This window comes from Limanda limanda, chromosome 20 (assembly GCF_963576545.1).
Source record: "Limanda limanda chromosome 20, fLimLim1.1, whole genome shotgun sequence".
NCBI classification, from domain to species: Eukaryota; Metazoa; Chordata; class Actinopteri; order Pleuronectiformes; family Pleuronectidae; genus Limanda; species Limanda limanda.
This window is the reverse complement of record NC_083655.1, coordinates 3,224,484-3,250,876: the sequence shown is the minus strand read 5'-3', so window position 1 is coordinate 3,250,876 and position 26,393 is coordinate 3,224,484. Positions and strand designations below refer to the sequence as shown.

General features: G+C 44.3%; 1 protein-coding gene across 2 annotated transcripts in view; it reads left to right on the top strand.

Annotated features, from left to right (window-relative positions):
• Positions 1-25,727, top strand: part of LOC133026853 (cadherin-18) — a 55,166-nt gene extending 29,439 nt beyond the window's left edge. For both annotated transcript variants that reach the window (XM_061093832.1, XM_061093833.1), the window contains 7 exons: positions 739-926; positions 1,317-1,570; positions 5,484-5,620; positions 8,342-8,463; positions 10,285-10,402; positions 18,762-19,013; positions 25,222-25,727. In XM_061093832.1, coding sequence (XP_060949815.1) covers positions 739-926; positions 1,317-1,570; positions 5,484-5,620; positions 8,342-8,463; positions 10,285-10,402; positions 18,762-19,013; positions 25,222-25,727 — 1,577 coding nt within the window. The remainder of the gene's footprint in view (positions 1-738; positions 927-1,316; positions 1,571-5,483; positions 5,621-8,341; positions 8,464-10,284; positions 10,403-18,761; positions 19,014-25,221) is intronic.
• The last annotated feature ends 666 nt before the right edge of the window (positions 25,728-26,393 follow it).

Genomic DNA, 26,393 nt, shown 5'->3' with positions numbered 1-26,393 from the left:
TTTGGAACTTAAAAAGTCAGATCGGTGCATCCCCAGTAACAAAGGCTTTTTTCACTGTGCAATCTCTGGTTTTGCAGCTTCAATGAAAAGAAGCACCTGAATATGTCATTATTTGCAGAGACCAAATTATTTTAAATGTTTTTTCCTTCATATATTGATTAACCATTTATCACAGATTATTGAGACCTGCCCTCATTCAGCATTCCTCTCTATGATGCATTACTCTTAATTACCGTGTGGCTCACTCGTCTGATATTGCAGTTAAATTAGCAAAATTAGACGAGCATTCATCCAAACCCTCTGTTTTGCAAACTGAATCTTCCCCATTTCCATGATAAATGTAAGCAATGATTTAGTTGTGCTTCTTTGCCTTTGAAAGTGCCTCATCAAACACAATCCGCCTCAGTCCAGGGTTTCTCATTTTCGTGCTGCGGGCGGAAAACAACTATTTCAAAACCATCAACATTTTCTGAATAATCGTCTGCCTCCGAGTTTGATCTGCTCCACTGCAGCGCTATCTACCTCAGCTTAGCATTTAGCTTCAATAGAACCACTGCAGAGTATTTTAATGACATCCCCTACGGAACAAAGGGCGATACATTCAAATTGCCTAACAAAGCCCTTTTTTTGACATTCAGAAAATAATGATGTGCAGCAGATCAGTCTGTGTTTAAAACTGTTTTTTTTTTTATTATACAACTTTCTCTAAATGGCTACACATCAACTTTTCCTCCACAGAAAATTACCAGCTGTACGTCCCTGAATCCGCTCAAGTAGGGAAACCTGTGGGGAAGATCAAGGCCAATGATGAGGACCTCGGCGTCAACGCAGACATCAAGTACAGCATCATTAACTCCGAGGGAGCCAACACGTTCTCCATCTCCACCGACCGGGACACGAGGGAGGGAATCCTCAGCCTCAAGAAGGTAACAACACGCTCTCATCAACTCAGAAAACAAGATCTCTGGGAAATATATGAGATTAATGTGCAGGAGAATGTCTGTTTTGTGAGTTTTGACCTTGAGTGCTGCTGTAGAATCTTATTTGCATGAGTGCACTAAAAAATCCAGCAGTGTTTCAGTAAATGAGGAGAAGAAGGAGGAGGCCAGCTGTGAGAAATAAGACTTTCTCAAGGTTTATGCAGCAGGAAAAGACAAATGAGGTTTTTAACAATGACAACTCTGCATTTCTTCTCTACACACATTGGCTGATTAAGCAGATTTGCAGCAAACTATCACTTGCACGGTTCAAACGAAGTGCAACTACATCGTACGACTGTGCTAATCACACGTCCCCGTGGTTCCTCTTCCCACCAGCTCCTGAACTACGAGAGGAAGAAGACCTACACGCTCCACATCGAGGGGACCAACACACATGTGGATCCTCGCTTCTCCTTCCTCGGCTCTTTCAAAGACACCGCCACCCTTAAAATAACTGTGGGAGACGTGGACGAAGCCCCGGTCTTTTCTATGGATTATTACATCATGGATGTGTACGAGAACACCCCGAGAGGCACGGAGGTGGGCGCCGTCACGGCTCGAGACCCCGACAGCAGGAACAGCCCTGTCAGGTAGGACCCTCACCGCCGAATGTAGATGTGCGTTCAAAGGGGAAATGATTACAAATGGTGGGAAGCAGAGCTGCTCTGTAGGTGCACGGTCACATCGGTTATGCATCACTGCACAGAGCTGTTCCAAGACGTGTCCGGTTAAGTAACGTCGGTGGAGAAGTAAAAGGGCAAAGAGAGAGAGAGTGGTTGCTAATAGCCTGATGCTAATTTTAGGACTTTACACTCGTTCAGCTGTGACCAGCAGCCAGACGTCACTTTGTCAACTAATTGGTTTGCAGAAAGGTTGAAAACGACTTTGCAGTCTTCACCAGATGGAGGAATGTATGCAGTATATGTATTCATATAGAAATACGTATTATTTATGCATCTTTGGGGGTTGAATGTATTCTTTGGCAGTCAAATTAGTGAAATCTCTCCTGCTGCAAAACAACGGCTGTGGTTCCGCCCACTGAGATTTAAGTCGACTAATTAGATTATTTCTGCCTCCAAGAAAATGTTTGTCTTCCTGAATCTCCCCGGTGTCATATCTCTGTAGAAAATCATTCAAAGACGACTTGACACGATCGTTTGAATTGATTTCACCGATAATAATGAACCCTGCATTATTAGAATCATGCAGAAGCCTTGGTTTTGTATCTCTAAGCACCACATGATGACTAAGAGTAGGATTTCTGGTAACTTTGAACTTTGAATAATGTAAGACAGATTCACTGCCCGGTGCTAATTAGTCTCTAGTTTCTTCAGGATCCTGTTCTGCATTCGCCCCAAATGATTCTCCTCCAACATAATCTGTAAAACGCAAAATGAATCTGTCTCGTTTTTTTTTTTTTGCATCATCAAATATGTTTTTATTTTGTTGGCAAGCCTGTGAAGTAACCCGAGGCGATACAACAGCTTAGCACATCTGTATGCGCTCTAAACACATGCTTGTGTACTGCTGGAGAGAGATTGATATTAGCCTCGGGCGGCGGACTAATCTCATATCTTTGCTCTGCGCAGGTACATCGTTTCATGACATTACGCTCAACTCCGCGCCGCTTGGGTTCATTTAGACTGAAACTCCTCATGAGATTGTGTTTTGCCGATATTTTAATAAGAAGCGTTTGCAGTTGCGTGGTGTAGGATCAGAGTTTAAAGCCTCTGCACACCCACACAGGTTTAACTTTAATTACTGTGACTGATGAGACCTGGTCAGGCTGAAAACAGGTGGAACTACAGTGGGAATTGATGATGTCACACAACTGTACCAACAGGAGTAATAACAGGTCAACCAGGGGAGCTGGGAAATTAACAAGAGTGGAGCTGTGGAGCCGTGGAGCTGTCAGTCAAAGCCAATCTGTGCTGATGAGAGGTCTAATCAGGAAGGACCTGTGTGGGTGGACTATAGGTGTGCAGAGACTTTAAAGTCCTGCCATCGGCTGCAGAGCAGCAGGAAGCTCAGACATGAATTATATAACACGGCCCCCTATGTTTTACAGAGGTGAGATCTGCGCCTCTACGTGAACGATGCACAATTTGAAATGGCAGGAACACGTGAGGTTAAGAAGTTTCTTTTGATTTTAGGACTTGGTGAAAGATGTGTAGTAAACAAGATGGTAATCTACATATGAAAGGGTTTCCCTTCATCTCCTGGTGGGATACCTCCTCTTCGTCCATTCCTTCAGTTCATCACTGTCGATGTGTTCACGGCACAGAGACGAAAGCACCGGGAGGTTTTTCAACGACAGCCGCGTGAACCCGGGCAGAACAAAACAAGCTGAACCACTGTGCCACTGCTCCGTGTGCCTGTGTGAGGAGGCAGAATGCAGCCGGGATCAGAGCTCGGATCGCTTTCATCTTCAGAAGTCGGCCCATGCACCCGTTGAAATAAACATGTCATTGAAGTGACACGTCAGATGCTGCTGTGAAATTGACGTCTAAATATCCAATCAAAGCTGTGATGGCTCATTACCTCTGGCTGCTCTCACATATTATTATCATGATCACCAGAAACAGCTCTCATCCTGTTTGTATTAACTACGACTTTTATCTTTGGTAGTTAATTATATAATGTATGACATGATAGCAGATTTAAAAAACAAGAATCGACCTCTAAAAGGTACAACTCAAAGAAATGAATCGTTATGATTTGTTAATATCTTATACGTTGTGTTGTTCTCTGCAGGAACGTTAAAATAAACCTCAACAGATCAACATGCACAAGTAGCTGCAACGTTTTTCAGCCGAGCCATAAAATAACTTTTACATCTGAAAGCTTTTTTGCTGTTATGAACATTTAATAAATCACGACAACATACACTTGTAAGCAGCCTGTGCTTAAAAATGAGTTTATTATTTCAAAACAATCCGATCCTGGCATTAATATCCCTTAATACATATTTCTGTTTTCCATACACATTAAAAAGGTGAACTTGGAGTCTGTTATGCTCAGGAGAATGAAAAGTGGTCATTAAGAGATGAATTAGGAAAAATACGTCAACGCTCATGATGTGCTTGAAGTCATGAGAAGTCATTTCTGCTCTGTATTCCCCCGGCTGCTTTGCTTCTCGCTTGATGACAGCATTGCTAGAAAGCCATTACAACAGAGTAAACACTGCCTGCAGGACAAATCGTCTTTTGTCATTAAATATTGAAGATAATTGCTCGACTTAGAAAACGGCGTACTTCAGAACATTCTGTCAAGAACTGGAGTCCATTTAAAAGCAGCTGGGATTATTCTTTTCATGTATGTGCATTAGAGGTGCTGCGAGACTTTTGAAATGGAAGCGTTGAGAACATTCCCTTCGGCTCCTTTCATTTCACCGCCCGGTTTTTGATTTCTGATCATTAATGCGAGGTTTATTTTATAGTTTGATAGTTTTATACGGAAGTAAATGGATATTTGTTTTTCTAACTCTTCGGTAGCATTGGTGAACTGAAGCACGGCCAATGAAACTTTGAGTGCCCGCATGGAGATGAGCGTTTAATGAAGCTGACTGCTCGGCGTCTGATGAGCGAGACCACTTGTGTCTTGCATCATCCGCGGCTCCAGAAGCAGCTTTCAGAAGTTTTGAAGAAACTAACTTTGATATGATCAGATATTTGGAGTTGGCCTTACAGAATGCTAACTACTATCAGAAAGCCTGTGTTCCGAAGTTCGGGCATCGGGCTTGAAAGACGCTGGTTGCATCAAGGGAAACGAAGGTTATAGAACTTTTGGACTTTGTGCATATTATATGTGTTTCTTATGAGTACTCTATTTTAGTTAGAATACTAATACCACACTTCAAGATACTGGTCCATATTATAGGGCTCTGCATGAATACATTGCAGGTTGGCTGTGGTTGGAATCAAATCTTTGAATTTGCAGTTACAGTTCGACCCATTTATATCATGGACATCTCAATGTCAAAATCCTTCTTTTGCATTATCAACTTTTTGACCACAAAGATTAAATATGTCTGTTTTTAAAAGACTTTGGAAAATACAGTTGTTAGTTATTATTGTCGAATATCATCTCTTCTGTGTTTATATATGTCAGTAGCTGTGTGTGTGTGTGTGTGTGTTGAGATTTTTGGTGATTTGTAGGTCATAAGAAAAGTAGATATTGGCAAAATGTGGTTGTTACATATGATCGTCTTTTCATAAACATTGCAATCCTCCTTATCCCTGTAGTGCAGATTTAAAAACACAAAATGAAATGTGGTCAATTAAATTAGCTTTTTCAACACTCAACTTGAAAGTCTTTAATATATATTTAATATCTTTAAACCGGCAAATCGAGAATTTCCTTCTTACTCAGAACGGCTAACCGTAGCCTGCAGATTCTCCTCCTTCATCTTGTCCCTCATCTTCTTTGTGTCCACCACTGCATTTATTAAATGATCCACCTGAAGTGGAAGCATTGGATAATAATCTCCTTTCCCACCGACAGGTATTTCATGGACAGCGAAGAAGAAGGGAAGAGGTACTTCAGAATCGACGAGAGCACTGGAGTGGTGCGGACCACGCAGCCTCTGGACAGAGAGGAGATGCCGTGGCACAACATCACGGTGATGGCCTCGGAGGTTGGTAGGTACCGAGGATACTTTCCCTTTAAGTGACTGCTGTGCGCCTGCTGCGTGTGTTTGCTCCTGTGAGAGTGTTCGTGAGGTGGAGGTGTTTTCTGTGAATCCTGACACTTAGACACAGCACTTGAATCTGCAGAAAGAATCCAAGTTTCATCATCGTCCTGGAAAGTTTAGAAGGTTGAAGATGTTTCCGTGCGAATAGAAACTTTTGTGTAGTTGTAAACCTTCAATTTCAGGCAACAACGTGTAAACGTCATTGTTTTTACCCAGAAGGTTTTGTTTCTTCTGCTTTCCTACAAGATAACGAGACTCCACGAGGGGATCACATAGTCAGAGAGAAGAGCGCAGGTTCAAATTCATGGAGTGTAAAACTGGAGTCAAAATCAATATCAACAAAAAGAAAAAAGGTTCAGTCAAAACGGAACAACTGTGTGAGACCCAGCTCCCCCCCCACCACACCACACCCGTCTCCGATAACTACTGAATAAAATGTGAAGCACAGAGTCGGCAGATATTCACTTTAACGTGTTGATCACACACACTTCACTGGGACACTGTAAATGTTGATGGACACACGTTCACTGTGCAGAACACCGAGGGAACACAACTGCTTTTACTGGCTGTGACCTGCAGCTTCTTCACTTCTTTACTGGCCATTGTTCAAACTTTATCCTCGACCAGTCCTCCAACCTTTTAAGGGAGTATGACAGTTACTACACTGTGCGTTGAACCTATTTCCGAACACACAAATGTTTTACTGTCATGCTTTTTCGCAGTCATAGTGTATTTATTGCACAAATATGCCCCGGCCAAGAGTAAAACAAAGCTTAAATCAAGAAAAACACATTTGTTTGGTAATTTTAAAGTCTTTTATCATTTTGAATAAATAATTTGGTCGATTTCCAATCTTCATCGGTGGATCAAATTTGCACAAATTTCCAATTTGAAGAAGCAAAGACTGTTTTTAAAAGAATTATTAACTGTAATCAAAGACCAAAGACATCAGATGAGTCAATAGTGAGATTAACAATCAAAGTCTGCAGAAAACTGGGATGAATGAGTTTATTTAGCATTTTGATTAGAATGCATTCAAAGTGCATTTTCCTTATAATTACCTCAAAAAAATCAAATTAGTCCCAATTGTTTCAATGTCCTCTCCTACATTGAAAATTAATTAAAATCAATGCAGGCCCCGCTAACTTCAAGAATGGCTATCAGGTAACTTGGGTAATTTGTAATCACAATTAGACGAATCTCCTGCCAACCGGCGAAGGAGCTGAATGCTAATGTGTCTTTATCTCCTCGGCTCTCCTTAGTATTCAAGGCTACGGTTACACACCGAGACGCCGTCCAGAGGCTCAATGATACAGTTACACCTCTTTAACCATTCCTGAGTGAACAAGGACACAGGGCTGCAGACACAAAGCACTCAGATGCACCAAATACTGAAAATGTGCTTAAATTCCATAGAAAGTAAGTCTTTATTTTTGACAATGGAAGTAGATGAAACCTGGAAGGTTCCTTCCATCTGTCCATTATCTATGCAGCTTATCCTTTGCCGGGGACAAACCCAGGACTGGTTGCAAGTCCATCACAGGTCCAACACACAATGACAAACCCCTCACATGTTTTAAGCCTCCGGTCTATTTGGAGTCTCAAGTCAACATAACCCCAATTTGCACGGCTTCACGCAGAGGGAGGAAGTCGGAGAAAACACACAAAGACACGGGGAGAACATGCAAACTCCACACAAAAAGATCCGGGCTAAAGCCTTACAATTCTTATGTCCAGGCCTTGTTGGAACACACTGTCCCTGCACATTAGGACAAAAGACACATAACAGAAGGATGAAGGTTGTTGGTCCTGCAGCACGAGGATGATTCACAGAATTAGAGGATGAGAACCAGCCTGCGAGGAATTCCTGCAACAGGCAAATATTAATTAAAACACGGCAATAATTCTCATTTGTCATAATTTGCCTTGTCGACACTGTAAATGTGAACCGCTGCTGGATTCTCTACGTTTCATTTTAGAAACCCTGAAAACAGCTGGAGCATTCTCGAGGTTCTAAACCTTTTGACCTTCTCGACACAAGATGACGTCAATAAAAAGCCTTGAGCATTAATTTAAAAGAGAGACGGCTGCACCTGCACGGCTCTGTTCTGCTCGAGGAGGGTCTTGCTGAGTGAGCATGCTATATCTCTCAGTGCCGCCCTGCACACTGCAGAATATAAACTCACACCTGGAAGCCACCCAGTAAATCTCCTGCTCCTCTGCTGGGGACCCAGGGACCCTGCTGGGTGAGAGCCCACCACCTTGCATAGGAGCTCCGTCCATTTCCATAAAGCAGAAGCAGAGTTCAAGTGTTAAATTACTCTATTGTACTGCTCCACCAGAAAAAGACTTAGGCGATGTACTACATTAGAGCTGCACACACCAACTGGGACAACACAACGCTGCACAAAGATGATCAAATGTGCTTTAACACACACTTCTGCTTCTGCGTCCCTCAGTGTTTTTAAAGTGACGCAGTCTGAGACAAAGAACATAAGCAGTCCAACCCGAGGAGCACAGTGTGTCCCAGTTTCAATTTACAGCGCTGATGCTCCACTTTGTTATTACGGCTCACATTTGACTTTCATCTTCCCTGTCACATGCTCTCCCTCTCCCTACCTCTCTCTCTCTCTCTCTCTCTCTCTCTCTCTCTCTCTCTCTCATCCAGACAACCCCAGCCTCCTCAGCCAGGTCCCTGTGAACGTTCAGGTCCTGGACGTGAACGACAACCCGCCAGAAATAGCCACAGACGAGGAGGTCATCGTGTGTGAGAGCTCGAGGCCGGGACAGGTGAGGGCCGAGTACTCGCCCGAGAGAGAGAAACAATGTGTAACACCTGTGTGTGTGTGTGTGTGTGTCACCGTGTTTGTCTTCCCCTCTCACCTCACACGTTCAAATCTCTCCACACCTCAGAGGGAAAGTGTCGCGAGCTCAGCCCTCCCTGTGAATACATGCATTCTGTTCGGAGCTGTTATTTCCCTCAGACGCCCGGGCTGCTCACTGAGATCTGTGTCGACGCCGCAGTGAGCTGCTTAATCATCCCTCATTCAAAATGAGTATCTCATCAGCAAACCATGACAATCCTGAACCGAAGCTCATTCCAATTTGCTGTCTGCAGTCTTTGATTCATTTGAATTGAGAAGGGTTTCGGAGATATAGAGCAATCAGCGGCTGGAAATGGCCGAAAGAGGGTTTCAGTGAAAAGGATGATGGGAGTTAAAAACTGGGGAGACGCAGCTAAATACATTTTTAATAGATTCAAGCCAGTGGAAGAAAAGTTTGAATTAAAGTTTACGTTCTGTTTGAGTTACGGTTGCCGTGTAGCCTCCGGATCCGTGGCCCAGTGGGATTAAGTGGGAAGAATGATAATGTGTTGAATGAGACAGTGAGAGAAAGAATGGAGCAGCTCATTAATCTTTTAAAATCTGTTTGCACCTCAACGCTCGTGCCACTGTGCTCGGTATTTTTCTAATTAGTTGCCAAGTGTCAATCCAAATCAACACTTCCCATTAAAAGTTAAATCGCTGTTTTAATCATAGGTCTTTTAAACCGCAGGTGAACAGAGCAACAATACAGCAGTCGAATATTATACATTCATTCAAATGATGCTTTTAAAACACATTCACACAATCAAGATTAGTGCTTTTAATTTTGAACTGAAAAAATTAAATGATCTGTTTTTTGGATTAGAGGAAATCTGGTTGTGTTAATACTTTTTCCTTTCCTCACTTCTCCTCTGTAGCATCACGTGAGATGATCTACATTTGCTCTCTGAGTTTCCTGGAATCCTAAACAAGTGCGCTAATGTCTTGAAGAGCTGCTCCAGCTAATATATAAAGACTCCGTCAACATTTAAATATTCTCAGTGATTTATCAGTTATAGTTCCGCATTTAGGTGCAAACCCTATAGTTCAGCTATAAGCATTCTAAACATGAAAGTGTACAGACCACCAAAAGATCAATGACTTCCTGGATAATAGCAGAAACACTCTCATAATGTTCAAAACCAAATATTACATTATAGAGAATGAGTTTCCACTTAGAAACCAACAAGGACGTGATGGTTTCTCAGGTCCCATAACGCTGCTTCCCACAGATTAACTTAGTGTTTTCTTTTCCTTATCGATGGAAAACTCCATCAACCGGAACATCCACATAAATGAACCCGAGCACAAACAAAGCTCCTGGTTTCACTGCACAGTCAAACACAAAGGTTTGTTCGAGAGTGCACCAGCGGCACAGCGATGCCTGGAACCTCACATGGAAGATAAGACGTTCCCACGGTGACGGAGGATATTAGGTCATTTTTCTCTCACCGGCGGCTCCATCCCCGAGCTCACTGTACCTTTTACCAATTAAGGATAACAAGTTGACGTAAGTGTCAGCGAGGTGGACCTGAGAGCTCCCCGGGCCGTGTTAGATGCCAGCCACATGCCACATGCTCTGGAAGACCAGTGCCCCAACCAGCCACTGTCTGTCAGGGACGGGTGGAGGAAGATATGTTACAGGACCAGTTGGTGTAACTTGTCCTGCTTGTAATTAGAGGGGATCACACGGGGGTGTAATGATGGAGGTGTTGTTTACCCGTCCTCTTGTCTCCCTGGACGACAGGTGATCCAGACGGTCACCGCGGTGGATAAAGACGACTTTGCCAACGGACAGCGGTTCAGCTTCGCTCTGCCCAGCCAGCTGCCGGTGAATCCCAACTTCACCCTGAAGGACAACGAAGGTAATTACACTGATCAATATGTTTGTTTGCATTTCTTATGAGGCAGCGCTCTGTCCTCATCGCTCACACTCCCCGAGATCCAATAAGCTGCTGTGATCTCCTGATACCTCGGGGGTGGGACGATAATACGCCTCTAATGGGAAAAGCAGAGATCTCACTGGGAGCAGTTGAGTCGTAGATGTTTGAGCGTTCTGTTGTCGAATGGATTACCCAGTTTCCACCCAACCCACTGGGTCCAACAGTGGGCGTTACCGTGGCAACCCTCTCCGTTTCAGGTGAATACAGAGCCTGGGGTTGGTCTGCAATCGCAGGTTGTTGTGATTTTGAAAAGCTCTCAGCCAGAATATCTCACCGCTGAGGAGAGGAGTTCACGGCTCTCCAGACGAATCTCTGAGCCAGAGAGCGGCAGGGAAACAGATAGAGAGAGAGAGAGAGAGAGAGAGAGAGAGAGAGAGAGAGAGAGAGAGAGAGAGAGAGAGAGAGAGAGAGAGAGAGAGAGAGAGAGAGAGAGAGAGAGAGAGAGAGAGAGAGAGAGAGAGAGAGAGAGAGAGAGAGAGAGAGAGAGAGAGAGAGAGAGAGAGAGAGAGAGAGAAACCTTAAAGTGATATTTAGAGATAAGTATGTTTGGCCCTCGGACCGGTTGCTTTCCACCACAATCCTTCCCGGGCACCGGGGACACGCCCCTCGTCTCTCGCCCACCGCTCTTAACGCCGAGATGAATCAAACAAGGATCGACTGCATCGCCGCCGCACGTATCTCCTCAAGGACAATAAATTACCATTTTTTAAAAGTGCAAATCTGTTATACATAATTTATTGCGTAGTAGTTTGCCTCAGTTTTACACATATTGACCCAGTAGAGCTGTTGGAAGTGAAATGGAAAGTGTGATGTGTGTATTTCCGAGGAGGAGACGACGGCATAATGACTTCACTTTCTCAGATTTGATCGTGAGACATTTGTCTTGGTTGGATTCTTCAGTGTCTGTTGCAGGAGCCTTTTAAAAGATTCAGAGCTTGGTTGAAAACACCTGGTCCAAAAATCACGTCCCTTTTTCATCCCATATAACTGAGGATTGGTCGTTTTGCATCAGTTTACAGGTGTGAGTCTGTTGTTTGTGTGTGAAACGCACCGCGGTGCACCGCTACTCGCCAAACCTCTCGTGCTGGTTCACCATATGCTACGTGAGGGAATCACAGTGTGGCATTGAAGGGGAGTTAATAAAGGTAATAACAACAATCTGGTCACAGTGAGGCAGCCATTCTTTGCTACTGTTGTGTAATAATATGAGATATGAACAATATAGTGTAAATAATAATGTCCTTTATGGCCACATATTAGATATTATGGATGATTTGTGCCTGATGCTGATATTAGGGAGTCAACAAATTAAAAAATTGCTTGTGTTTCCTAGAATCTCCCCAATATGGATTTTGAGGAGCTGATGCAATATTAGGGAGTAAAATATCTCTTAAACAGATGTATATTATATATGAAATCTAACCCTTATGTCAAAGAAATTGGATATTTTACCGATAAAATGATACTATACACCATAATCTGCCATTTGAGGACCAGCATCTCCGGAGACGTCTGCTCGCATCATGCAGACTCGAGGTCTTCCTTGTCCTCTGTCCTCAAAAACTACATTTCAAATCGCCAAAAAAAACCAGAAATCTGAAAATATCTCCCACTCTCTCCAAAGTGTTTTTGTCAAGAGATTTCTCACAGCGAAGCCATCTGTCGCAAAATATCCCGAAAACATTCAGGAAGCCAACCTTCTTTCTTGAAGGATTGATAGGAATATTGTTTTTGTTCTTCTCAAAGCTGTTTGAGTAATATTACCTTTCAGTTTGGGTTTTATCACCTGCTGCTTACCGTCCCACAGGCTCTTGTGTTTGTCAAACTATATGTGAGATAATCCCGTGTGGGACGGACCCGATTATGTTTCGCGACACAGAAATAAAAAATGTGTCATATTTGAATCGTTTGTTGCTGAGAACCTGAAGGAGACAAAGGGAATCAGTTCATTATGTGAGCCACAGAGTGGGATAAGTTAGGGATGAGGAGAAGGAGAAAAGAAGCAATGCAACAATGATTGTTCTTTTCACCCTGAAAAACCTTTGGTTCATCCGGAGCTGAAGCACAGGAGTGGGATTTAATCAAATGGGATTCCAACAACCACAACAAAAAAACACTAACATAAAGGGACTCTTGTATTTCCTTGTGCAGCATCCCTCCCTTTAACCAGGGAAGCTGTTAAAAGAGCATGCTGTGATTTAGAGGATGGTTAGTTGACCAGGGGAGAAGGGAGGCAGCTGCCGGGAAAGCCTCTGACCACAGAGCAGCTCCGCTGGAGCAGCTAAACACCAAAAGGCACATTCAAGATAGTTGTTGGACTCCGGAGGCGGTCGTGAATTGAACAAACACTTTTTTTAAGACATGTACCAACATTTCGAGGAGTTTTCCGGAGCACAAATTGCCCAGATGCAAATGGAGACATTTTTCAGAGTTTTTCCCGTTGGTCTCCTTTTAAAAACTCTGGACAATGAGCCTGTTTGAGAGTCAAATATCATCCTGAGGATTCACGTAAACTGAAAAAGAAAACAAATATTTCAAGATTAGAAACAGATGAGCTGATGTGAGAGCTTTCAGCAATAATCACTGATGTTGATGTTAACAGAATAATGATTTCTGCAGCAGGATTTCTACTTCATGTCCTGCATGCTCAACCTTCACCTGATCGCTCTGCAGATTCTGTCCAGACTCAATTGTGAAGACGTCCTTTGGATTTCATGTCAAGCTTTAGAAACAGATGCACAGTCAGAAGCTCATCAAGGAAGAACGTAAACCACTGTCAGACTAAAACTCAAATTACAAATCATGTTTCAATGTCCAGCTTGGGGATTTATCATTTTTCTCTGCACTCTTGCATGAATTGATTTGCTTCTACCGTTACTTGCCCACCTCGAATAACTCAGTAGTATTTTTAACTCCTGCAGTCTCGTCTGCACGACTCCCTCTCGTAAAGAAAAGCCGCTGCACCCGTCTCCAGTCACTGTGAGGCTGAGACGTCAGAAGAGTCTCACAGCGTTTGACTGCCACGGTGTATTAGAGGTTATTCTCTGTGTTCATGATATCTGGGTGAGAGAGAGAGAGGGATAGAGCGAGAGGGAGAGAGAGGCACAATGCACCATACTGTTGAATCCTGCGTCTGATAATTAAAGTAAGCTCTTCACACTGGAAGCAGCTTCTCTCGTCGCTGTTGTAGCAGACCAACAGTTGGTAGCGTCTCCGTGCCAGCGTCTAATGCTTCCCTCTGTTGTTGTGCAGCTGACGAAAATCCCTCTCAGTCACTCACAGAACTAACTCTCCGGTGACCTCCTTTCCTGCTCAGTTAGAGTTCGCTCGCTGTGGATCCTCATGGAACTCAAATCTATTTCCGTGGCTCGAACGCTCGGCTACGATACGGCAATTTAGCAACTGTGACTTTTAAAAGAACCCGTTAGCAGAAGCTTTTTTTTGCTCACTGGCTGCAACCACATCAGATTCCTTGAAGCTGTGAACTCGTTCCAATTGTTAGACACGTACCAGCTCTGTAAAAAACACAGATTCCACCTTAGAATTAGGTCAAGGCCATTTCACCTATTGGTTTGCAGAGATCAAACTCGTCTCCTTTCGACAGCCGTCCCTTTCCAAAAGAAATATCTCTACATTTGTCCTTCGTTGTACAAAATATCTCCAACCCGATGAGAACACAAAGAGAAATCAAACCTCCATGAGATACAACAGAGGAACAGAGCTGCTGTCTACGTCTCATCGGGTGGTGAAGGCGTCTGTGGAGTTAAATTTAGCCTTTTTACAAATCTGCACTCTGGAAAACGTTCGTTGAAATCTCTGTTTTATAGGAAAATATCCATTTTGCTCAATATCCACATTCTCATGGACAAGATGTTCTGTATTAAATGCAGGTCAAACTCCTGCAGAAAACAACGCTTCTGAAAAGCTGAACACCGAGGCAGATGCTTCTGCTAAGCAGCTGTTTAGCAGCTTTGTGACAAACCTCTTCTGCTTAAATGCCTTTAAATACAATCACCTTGACTGCTCCCACTTTACAACGCCGCTCTCATCTCGTCAGCGGTCACATTGCGATGACATTTGTTTCTAAAAAGGCAATTAAACCGAGGCTGTGATCTCCAAATAACCCACATACATAAATAGATCAATTGATTTTCTGAAGGCATCTTCTTCCAGGAGACCTCATAATATTACAGTTAATCAGCTGTGTTGAAACAGGAGCTGTCAAGTCATAGAGATGTGGGACATTTAATTAGCGTGTGTGTCATTCACACTTCACTTGCACCGGGTGTGATGCAGCGAGTTTCCAGAAAGCCTGTAATCTGCTGAAACAGCAGGATTCTGCGTGAAGAGGATCTGTCCACACTCGCTTTGTTCAAACAACACAGAGCTGGAATTTATCACAATCGCACTCTGAGATGTTTGATTAGATTTTTTCCTGTTATCCAAGCAAAGCTCAGGTGTTTACCAGGTCATTCTGATTCAAGAAATAGGAAAATATTGCTTTTGCACGAACATTGTTTAATAGCTCGGAAGTGGCTGCACGCACAATTTGTTCCTGCACAACAAAGGAACATACAAGTACATCAAGTACACAAAACACAGCCTAATGAACACAAAATGGTGACAGCTCTTCTCTTCCTTTGTAACGATCAGCCCCTCCTCTATCTGCTGTCACCGCCGGGCTTGTTTTGCTAAGCTAAGCCTGAGACTGAGTCAGACTAATCCCTATTGAATCTGAGGGGCTTCTTTTAAAGGAGATCGTTATGTTTGTCTCCTGATTGTTATTCTGCACAAGATGCTTATTATTCCTGCACAAAATGATATTAGTATTTGCACAAAGCTGAGCCACTGATCGATAGTCAAAGCTGCTTTTTATTAACGCCGGGAGGTTTGAGGAGATCTGCTCCTGCTTCTCTGCTCCTCCTGGTGCTGAAGGTTCACGCAAACTAAATGATTGAAGCCTAATTTAGCTTTAATGGACTAAACACAGGTTTCATCCTCAAGTGTCACAGCATTTCCAAAAAAGGCCGTTTTCAGCCAGAAGGTTTTGGCAGAACGTTGAGAGTTAATTGCTGGTGCAGATGCTAATGGGGGGGGGGGGTGGCCATTGTTCAGCTCAGTTCAAGTGACGTCATTTATCTGACATTAGCCTGCTAATGTATTTCATTTCAGGATGTGAAGAGGGCTAGTTACATGGTCTTATACTTATTTATATTCACCATTTACATACAGTTGCTAAGTCCAGGTTCCTTCTGAGTGGAGATGGATGTTCTCCACGTGTTTCTGTGGGTTTCTCATGATGTGCAGGTTGGGTTCATGTTGATTGGAGACTCTTAAGGAGTGAATGGTTGTTTGTCTCTGTATGTTGGTCGATCTCAAGATTCAAGAGATTCAAGATTCAAGATTTTTATTGTCAAATGAACAGAGATAACATGAAGTAGTCACTGTCTATGAAATGCTTGGGTCACACACTCTCTTTAAGCAATGCTCAAGTAATTTCAACCCAAAAAAATAAAATAAAAATAGAAATAGTATAAAATAGAATAAAAAAGAATAAAATAGAATGACAATGAAATAGAATATCAAAATTTAAAATAGAAAATAAAATATATACATCTAAATATATATCTTTACAGATGAATGTTCAATTTGTGCATCTCTGTGATGGAGTGGCGATCTGTCGAGGAGGAAGCCCCGCCCCTCGCCCACTGTCCTCTCTGATTGGCTCCCCCTGTGACCCTCAACAGGATAACCAGTATTGACATTGGACGGACATTTTGTCTATTTGAATGAACCCATCCACTTCCAAGCCAATACTCCTGATCCCTGATCTGTATTCACGAGTGACTGTGGGTTCACTGACTCAATACAATCATAATGAACCTTTTTCCAAATATAGAGATATAGATGTAGATTTAAATACCCAACACTCGTGATCTCCTCTAAGTGTGACCCAGTGTACAGAGCAGTGTGGAGCACACAGCTTCGAGAGTGATCCAGAGAGAGAGAGAGAGAGAGAGAGTTCGTGCTGACTCCCATCAGCGGCACCTACACACACGCACCCGGGTTCACAGGTGCATGTGTAGGCAAGTGTGAAGTCTGCAGGGATGTGTGTGTACTGTTGATCTATTTCAGGGTTTTCGTGATGCTCGTTGACACATGAGATATTTGCATTCATCATATGGAAAATAGCTTTTATTATTACTATTGTAAACCAGGGAGGAGCTGTTTAAATGCCCTCAGCGTTAGGTTAACTCGTCATCATTTAACCTTTAAAAACCCAGTGGAGAGTTGAATATGACCCTTTAGATCCGTGGGAATCGGGTGTGAAAGGTCAACTGGTTCCACCCTCAGTCCCACACATCTCTGCCTGTAAAGTTTAATCTGACGCTGTGGAAGCAAACCTGCCTCTAACTGGAGAGGGAGAAACAGGGAGAAGCATAAATTATACACAAGTTGTGTAAGTGATACTGATGCTAATGCTTATGGAACACGTGAGGCCAGTTAGTGGTTGGTGCTCCGGCCTGATGAACCCGGAGCTCAGGGACTTCTGCAAGGTTGTTTAGAACAGAACACACATGCATATTAATACATTATAAAATGTGCATTTTATTATGTGATAGAAAACCAGTCAACGGCATGAAAAGAAACGAGAAAGGAGGAAAATTGTGAAAAGCGTGAAATGCTCTTAAAAGCATATTTTTCCTTCCTGGGGGGGGGGGGTGGTCACCTGCACATTCCACGGCGAGCTGTCACAACACGGTTAAACTGTGGCGGCGCTCCCTCGTGCCGTCTCTGCTCGTGCGTGGAAACGCCACGTGGCTGCCGACGGCCCCCCCGACTCCTCGCCGCCGCGGCTCTTCACCCCCCCCCCCACCTGCGACGAGAGGCGGTTTAATGTGGAATTAGCTCGACATCACGGATTGTTCCTCTTCCTCATCGTGGTCGGTACAAGGATCCATGAAGAACACACGTACACACTGGCTGTTTCTCTCCCTCCTCCTCAGCTTCCATCTCTTCTTCTCTCTCTCTCTCTCTCTCTCTCTTTTTTTGGCACAAACGCAGCCTCCACTCCCCCCTCCTCCCCCTCTCCACTCCCCATCTCTTCCTTGTTATTTGCATCTTTCACTCTCCACTCCCCACTCCCCACTCCCCTCCTCCCCCACCCACCCATCTGCTTGCTGATACGGTGATGCCGCGAGTCTGACTTAATAAAGCTTGAAGTACATGTTGTCATTCCAACTGTCGATCATTATAATTATTCCGAGATGGAGCGGGAGATTGGAGTGGGAGCCGAGGTCTCCGAGCTGCGGCTTGAAAGCACAGCAGCGGCGGCGGCGGAGGTGGTTTCTTTTTTTTTTCCTTTTCTCCTGCCGGGTGGAAGGGAAAATGGTCGCCCTGTGCACGATTCAGCAGTTTTTGTGGGGGAAACTTAAAATATCCTGTTTATAAATTTGTCAGCATGCAGTCTGTCATCTGCAGGTTTCTACTGAGGAAACCAAATTAGTCGTTCAGGTATTTGAATCACAGAGGCACGTAGTTTAGGTTGTGATTTTTCTACTCAAAATGTACAAAATTTAAAATGAGAACATATTAAGTCTGTGGTTTGTTTGTGTTTTTAATCCATGAAGAGAATATGATATGTATACAGCTGCATAAGAGACAAGTTAAAGCCAGATAAGGACGTCAATGTGTGGTTGTGCATAGCCAGTCTGCTCAGAGCTTCAGTCTCACATGAAGCATCAAAGAAAGCAGAGACATCACAATTTGCACAATGGGCTTATTCCGAAGCCGTATTTTACAAGTATATACACGTGTCAGATCGGTTTGTTTATCCTCCTCCTCTTCTCTGCTGACTCTCCAGCTCTCTGCCTTTTATTCGCCTTTTCTTCTCCGTGAAGTCAGCCTTTTTATTTTGGTTTATCTTTGTGACATGTTCCATTACGAGAGGTGTTTCTGCAGAGGCCAAGGTGAGCTGCTCTTTTGTGGCGCCTTTGAAATAGTAAACGCACACCTTTTGAAATTAATTAGCCCTGGCACAAAGAAATCCAGCGGCAGAGAAACACAGAAAAATAAATAAAACACCGGCTCACAATGGAGACTGTTGTGAATCCTTGTTTGTGTGACAATTCCTACCTTTAATCTAAATGGCTGTGGGTATAAATATGTAATTGCAGGCTTCAGTGGGAGAGTGATGCTTTTGCCGTTCAACAGGAAACCATCAATTAGTGTTTTTTAGCTGAAGGGTCTAATTTCCCTTGGCTCTTTGTTTCCATTGCAGACAGCACAGCCAGCATCATAGCGCGGCGGAGGCGTTTCAACCACCTGACCCAGGAGCTGTACCAGCTGCCCATCGTGGTGTGGGACGGGGGGGAGCCGTCGCTGAGCGGCACCAGCACCTTGACCCTGCGGGTGTGCCCGTGCCAGCGCCACGGCCGGATCCGGATGTGCCAGGGCGAGGCGTTCCTCTCCTCCGCCGGACTCAGCACCGGCGCTCTGATCGCCATCCTGCTGTGCATCATCATCCTGCTGGGTGAGTGTGTTGGGGACTGCAGCGGGGGGGCGGGGGGGTGAGGGAGCTGGGAGCCGCCCGGGGCCAAATATCCCGAGGGCTCGGACGGAGGAGATGGACCAGAGAGGAGAAAGGGAAGGGTTTGAAAAGGGTCTGACAAGGGCAGGGGAGGAGGAGAGAGAGAGGGATGAATAGACTCGCAAGGACACAGGTAGAATTTGGAATGAGGTAAGAGGATGTTGGCGAGGGCGAGGAGAGAAGAGAAACCTGAAGGGCGGAAGAGAAGAGGGAACGAAGGAGGGAGGCTGGAGGAGGAGAGGTGAGGTGAGGAAGAAGGCAGCGAGGTCAAAGACGGCAAAGAAGCGACTACAGGGTCGGTGCGGTTTGAGGAAAGGAGGCGAACACAACTGAGAGAGAACTCAGAGAAACTCCACATCGAGAGGAGAGAGAGGCTCATGTTCCGACAGGCTGCTCCAATCACAAAACCAGATCAGACCTCGGATCACGTGTGTCGAACGATTTGAAATTCAATTCCAATCCGCTCTGTTGCGATGCAGCTGACTCCTCCTCCCCTTCCCCCCCCCCATCCCGCTGCGTGGCGAGTGTTTGACATCGCATGTTGTGACTCGGAGAGCGGAGGACAGGCGTGGAGGAGTGTGGTGACAGACCAACACAGATACCACACTTGTTGATTTCATGTGTGACGGACGCGTCGTGCACCTTGAATACAAAACAGCCTCAGAAACACGGGGGAATAGACACGGTTACCTCCGTGGTGCCAGGCCGCTGCCACAGCGCCCGCCAGGCGTGTCACCGGGTGTGAGGGCCTGGTTACCATGGCAGCCAGTCTTTGAGGTGACGGCAAATTATTATAAACACACTCACCAAGCTTGAATTTGGAAAATAATGAATTAGAAAATGTCTAAATTGTGTCAAACCGAACCTCAGCAAAACAGGACTGGATGCAAACCGTCCAATAACTCGTCTGCACCGTCCCTCCCTCTCTTTAGCGATTGTCTGTGGATATTAGTGCGTGAAGGTTATGAATATTCATGCTGCCGAATGCCTCCTCCACGCCAAAGCCTCTGGCTGAGTCGAACAAAAGGCCATCGCCGCTGTTTGGAGCAGACGCTGGAGTGAGAGACTCACACGCTGAATCACTAATCATCAGCACGCTGCAAATAGTTCGAGAGGAAGAGAAACAGGAAGAGAGACTGGAGTCGATCACACCTAAATATATATGCTGTCAGGGTTTGACCTGTGTTGCATTCTGGGTTCACACTTTCCAGTTGCACACAGCGGAGGTTTGGTAACACAACACCTCGGGAGACGTGAGATTTGTCGCAGTCGGAATAAATCAGACTCCAGCTCATGTAGCAGCCATTTATTTGGCTTTTCCTGCATCGTTTTTCCTAGTTCACCCTCCGTGGTGCAGATGTATGTACAGTGAGGACCTGGGTGTCCTGGAGGTTTCAGATGCATGAGGAGTAACTGTGAAAGTCTCTGTTTAAAACCCTCTGGGGACCGAAGCTACATACCTCCCTCTCCCCCCGGGGGTTTCATCTCTGCTCCACCAGGTTCAGTGTTGAACGTCAGGGTTCCACATGGGATCTGATCCTGGATACATTACCTGTACAGTGACATCTAATGCACTGGTTTATTACAACAGGGTTTTTATTAACTGGTAAATTAGAGAGATTGAGTTACTGCAACAACTAGTTATTCACTGAGGTTGTTTAAGTCACTGGCATCACATGTTAATGTCAGGGGTGAATAGTGTGGTCATAGATATTGGGCATACATAGGGTTGCAAAATTCCGGGAATATTCAAAGTTGGAAACTTTCCATGGGAATTAACGGGAATATACGGGAATTAACGGGAATAAACTGGAAATGTTGTGGGTAATTTATACTAACTGTATTTACCTTGTCATATACTGACATAAATATAAACATTTTGTTTTGTCATAGGCTGATTTGAGCCCTGAGGAAACTTTGGGCACTTGACTATATGCTTCTGCATCGTTGTGTCATTCTTAACATAGGTCTTTGCACAGTATTTGCAAATGTACACAGCCTTTCCTTCTACATTGGATGGGGTGAAATGTCTCCACACATGAGAGAGTGCACGTGGCATTGTTCTGTAGAATAAGATGAGAAAAAAGTTTGTAAAAAAACACTAATGCAATGCCAAACATATTGTTAGCCAACCAATTGGAATCAACTGTTAACATATTTTACAATTGATGGATAAATGAATGGAAATAGTCTAGATGAACAGATGAACAATCCTCAATCAGCATGCTAATATATTTTCCCAGTAATATCATGGAAACTTACCTGACTAGTCCTTCACTCTACAGCAGGCCTCAGTAGCCCTGCTGTAGAGTGAAGGATGCTGGGAGTTATCTGTGCATGTGATGGAAGAATGACCAGTGGAGGGTTGAAACTCAACGTTCCATACATCTTTAAAATAGAGTTTTTAATGATGTTTTTATTGCTCAGCGTTTAATTTGCGTAGTTTTTTTTTTTTTTCAAAATTCCCAAAATTCCCGAGCTAAACTTCCCATGGAAAGTTTCCGGAAACTTTCCGCCCCTTTGCAACCCTAGGCATACATTTGTAGTATTTAGAAAATGTTAAGTTTGGTCTTTAATGATGTAAATATGGAAGATTATCTCACTTTACACTTTACTGTAGGCAGAATGCTTTCTGTATATTGTGCTACAAAGACATTGAGGCTTTTTTAAATTAACGAAATACACCAAACACAATTATAAGACAATCATGGGTAGTAAATAAAGTACTCAGTTATTTGGATTTTCTGGCAAACTCAGCCCCAAATTGACCTGAATGTAAATGACAGAAAAGCAGCCGAGTCAGCACATCAGCATCGACATCACTCACACGTTCAATCCCTGCTCGTTTCACTTGTCACTGTGATTTGTTTGAGTCTGATTGTTTTTTCCATGCGCCCAATTAATGTTGGTATTTTATCTCTGCCCTCTAATAAGCCGTCCTCATTAAGCCGGCAGCAGAACCGAGAGGAATTCAAACTCTCAGTGACTTAGTTGATAACGTCGGCCTTTAACTTTGCTTAAATAACATGAGATATCAATACTTTTCATTGGATTTTACTTATGAGTTCAAGGGACCAATTGGGTTAAATGAAGAATTTGGAAAAAAGCATAAAAATGTATTTCTGGACTCAACTAATTCGTATCAGTCAATGTTTCTCTTGAATTATAAGTTTGGGACCAGAGTTTTGGACCAGACGCATTATTTTCAAATTCCAGACACTCTCCCAGTGTAGTATTCAATAACCACGTTATGAATGCAGCATAAATAAGATTCTCCTGCAATGGTCCCTGCAGCGAATAGATATTTGGAGCCAGAAGTGGTGAAGTGCAGCCGTTAGATCCCAGCCGGCCTTGTCCTGGCAAATGAAACGACCTGAATGCACCATTGAGGGAGCGTTAATGGAGAGAGAGTGCATTACACTGTGGAAGTAGATCACAAGCTGAGGAACAGTTAAATAACAAAGTAATAAATGGTGCATTATCCCAATCCTAAATATGCAAATTTAATCTCTGCCTTGTGTGATGTGTTGCTTTAAACATTTCTCAAACAAATAGCTTCTCTCACCCTCTCTCACCATATTAATCACATGCAGGTAGATTCTGTGGACATTTCATTAAAAACATGAGCGTGGAAATGCACCGAACAATGAAATATATGTAGATTGTCGTGGAAATTACCTGAACATCATCAATAAGAGACAGAGAGTGTAGCTACGCTGCAGTAGATGAGTGTAAAGTTCTATATTGAACAGGAAAGAGGGATTTTCGCTTGCACAAGCAGAGACAGTGAGGAATCCTGAATAACAGTAAAACAAACCTTTTTAAAACCTTGACAGATTTATGGTCAATATCAGGAAGCACTCAGCCTCTTATATACTGGACCTATAGAATCCTGCAGTGCTGGAGAGACGGATGAACTCCCACCACAGGAATATATATAATGAACGAAACGGGTGCAAAAACAAGTTTTCAGTTTATAATAGTCAACTCTAATTCCTCCAAATTCCACAGACTCTATGTCTTTTTGTTTTATTTCTATATCATCTCCGTAGGGTTTATCATGTTCTTATATCAACAACGTTTTTGGTGTCTAATATCTTTTGATATTCAATAAACGTTACAAAAAGACCTCTGCATCAATCCAGACAACGTTTTACCCAAAATTACTTTATTACCTCCGACAAGGATGTTTTCACCTATTTCCCAGGAATAGTTCTTGAATCTAGATGGAAAAGAACAGCACATTCAGAGGCTGATATCAATGATTGTGAACAACTCGGTTCAGCGTGATTAAATGTAAGGAGACTGTTGGGTCTTGGCGGAGCTGTGAACTCCTCTTAGTGCTGTTATGGGAATACTTGGGTTCCGAGCACAACTGCTGGCTCATACGTGTCAATATCTTCCTTATGCCCAAGGCTGGATTATCAGTCAGGCAAATTGTAAAGCCGCTCCACGGACGCCGACTCTTAAGGGTCCCACAGGATCGGCTCTTTTGTCGGTAATCCTGTGTTTTCTGCCAGAGTCTGAATTGACACTCGGTGGGTGTCACTGCTCAGTTAACAGGCTGCGTTCAAACACAGGCAAGCAGTTTGTTCCCTTTTCATGTCTGTCCCTAGCAGGCAAATCTGAATCCTTGATTACATCCATTAAAACACTGGAGTGAATTTGGCTTCTCGGTTGTGACCATGTTATTCCGTGCCGCCACATTTCTGAACAGCATCCCTCTCTCTCCAGGCCGAGTGTATCCTCAGTGGAGTCTCTGGTGCTCCAGCTCCTGCACCTTCCGTCTAAATTTAAATCTTCCAAAGTGTAGTGGAGTCTGTTTGCAGCTGCCAGAGTCACCACAGCATGTATATAAAAATGGATCGCTTGTGTAAGTACAGTAGATCAGCCCGATGCATCATCGCATCCTGGGAGTCATGTAAACTGAAACCTCCACCTCCTCTCAATCCACCACCTCCACCACCTCCACCACCTCCACCACCTCCACCACCTCCACCACCTCCCTGTCTGTCTGACAGCTTCTCACCTCCCATGTGTTATGAGGTGACTCCTTCTGAGAGGAGGATGTTACACATGTCGTGTGTTGGGATTAAGGTGGTATGGAGCAGATCCATGTAAGATGCCAGGATGCCCAGAACATTAATACCACCTTAAACAGGACGAGTTTCTCCTTCCTGTGAATCCTGTATCCTGCTTCTAACACGACTTCATTATGAAGCTCACTCCTCTCTGCAGGAACACTGATCTGTGTGGCTCCTCTCTGCTGATGGAGCGTAATGAACTCCTTTTGGATATTACACTGCTGTAAAAAAATGTGCATCCCATGCTGACAGCCTTTTTTTTATTAAATGGATGTTGGTGTTAACAACTTGCAGAGGGGTCATCATTAACCCAAAGTCGCATAACTCTCATTAGCTGCTGGAACAAGTTCCAAGCCGGCGTATCTCATCAAATATTACTTGGCTCCATGATTTCATTAACAGTCGGAAAAGTTATTACAGAACGTGAGCTACTTATCGGCAGAGTTTTTGCCGTATTTCCTTTGATGTGGCTCGACTGGCACAAGCAGCGATGAGGCGATTACACGAGAGGCACCTCCGCACGATTTCCCCCCCCGACTCCACGGCGGGTGCGCGGCGGGATCGGCTCCTTGTTGGATGATGATGATGATGATGATGATGTTCACATTGTCGTCATCTTGAGAGCTCGCATTCAAAGTGCCATCACAGCCGCGATGCTAATGTCGGCTAATGTGGGAGTTGATTTACAGCTCGGCGACGCCCGGCCGGGTTTAGTGTCCTGATGGGAGATTGGATAGATGCGCACATAAAACAGGCTCGTGTTCATTTGGTTTGCTGTTTACGAACCACTACATGTTTGTCTGTCATGAGCAATGAATTAACAACAACATCACACACACACACACACACACACACACATTGGAATTAACATAAAAGAAATGGCTGAGCGCAATAACAACATTCGGTTGTTCCCATTATGTGTCGTTGTCGTGCTAAGCGGTTTGTTGATTTAATCATTGAAAAGTCTGATTCTCACTTTATCCTGTTTTCCAGAATTATGTTTGGAAACAAATGATGATTGTTCTTTTTGAGTTCTGCAAAATAACGCGTGTCCCTCTGTCTCGCAGCCATCGTGGTCGTCTTCATCACGCTGAGGCGGAGCAAGAAGGAACCACTCGTCATCTCCGAGGAGGACATCCGAGAAAACGTGGTGACCTACGACGACGAGGGCGGCGGCGAGGAGGACACCGAGGCCTTCGACATCATCGCCCTCCGCAACCCGGCCGCCGCCGAGGAGCTCAAGTTCCGGCGGGACATTCGCCCGGAGGCGCGGAAACACTGCGTCCCGCCGCGCAGCCGCCGGAGCCCGTCGGCCGAGGTGGACGAGGTGGACGTGCACAAATTCATCAAGCAGAAGTTGGTGGAGGCCGACATGGACACCAGCGTGCCGCCCTACGACTCGCTGCAGACCTACGCCTACGAGGGTCAGGGGTCGCCCGCGGGCACCGTCAGTCCTTTGGACTCGGCCGGGACGCAATCGGAGCAGGATTATAAGTACCTGGACGACTGGGGGCCGCAGTTCCACAAACTGGCAGAACTCTACGCAGAGGCAGAGTCCGACGCCACCACCTAGTGTGCGATGTCACTCCCGTTCAAACCACAGCTGTTTGAAATCTGTTTTTGCAAAGTTGTGAGTGAACAATACAAACAAACACGAGATGCTCTCGGACTGCTCTGGTGGATTTCTGTCGTCGAGCCGCGGACTCTGCTCGGTTTTTCCTTTTCGTCGCGTCGTTCACCTGGAAGCGTTGGATCCGATTTTGAAGATGGAAGAACAACAATATGGGGAAAAAGGAAAATGGTATTTTCCTCGGTGTATATTTTTTATTGCTCAATAAAGTCCTGAAATCCATATGAGTGGATATGTGAAAAAAACAAACAATGGTTCTTTGTCTTCTTCCCCCGAGAGTGGATCTGCAGCGCTGCGTGCAGTAAAGATTACAGAGGTGGGAAGTTCATGATTCACCGAGCAGAGGATGAAGCTGAGCTATAACACAACCTGAGTCACAGGAATATAAGTTGAGTGTCGGGAGTCTTTCTGGCAAATTTTAGGAAAATCAGCCCTATGTGGAAAGGTGAGGTAGAAAAGAATAAATTGGACACAATGTTAAGTTTAAGTTCATCACAACTGAACAAATTAAACAAAAAAAGCAACCCTGGTTTCCTGAGTTGTCTCCAGGGTGTCCTCATGGTCCACTGTCCAATTGACTGGGTGTCTGAGGGTCTGTCTATAGGAGCT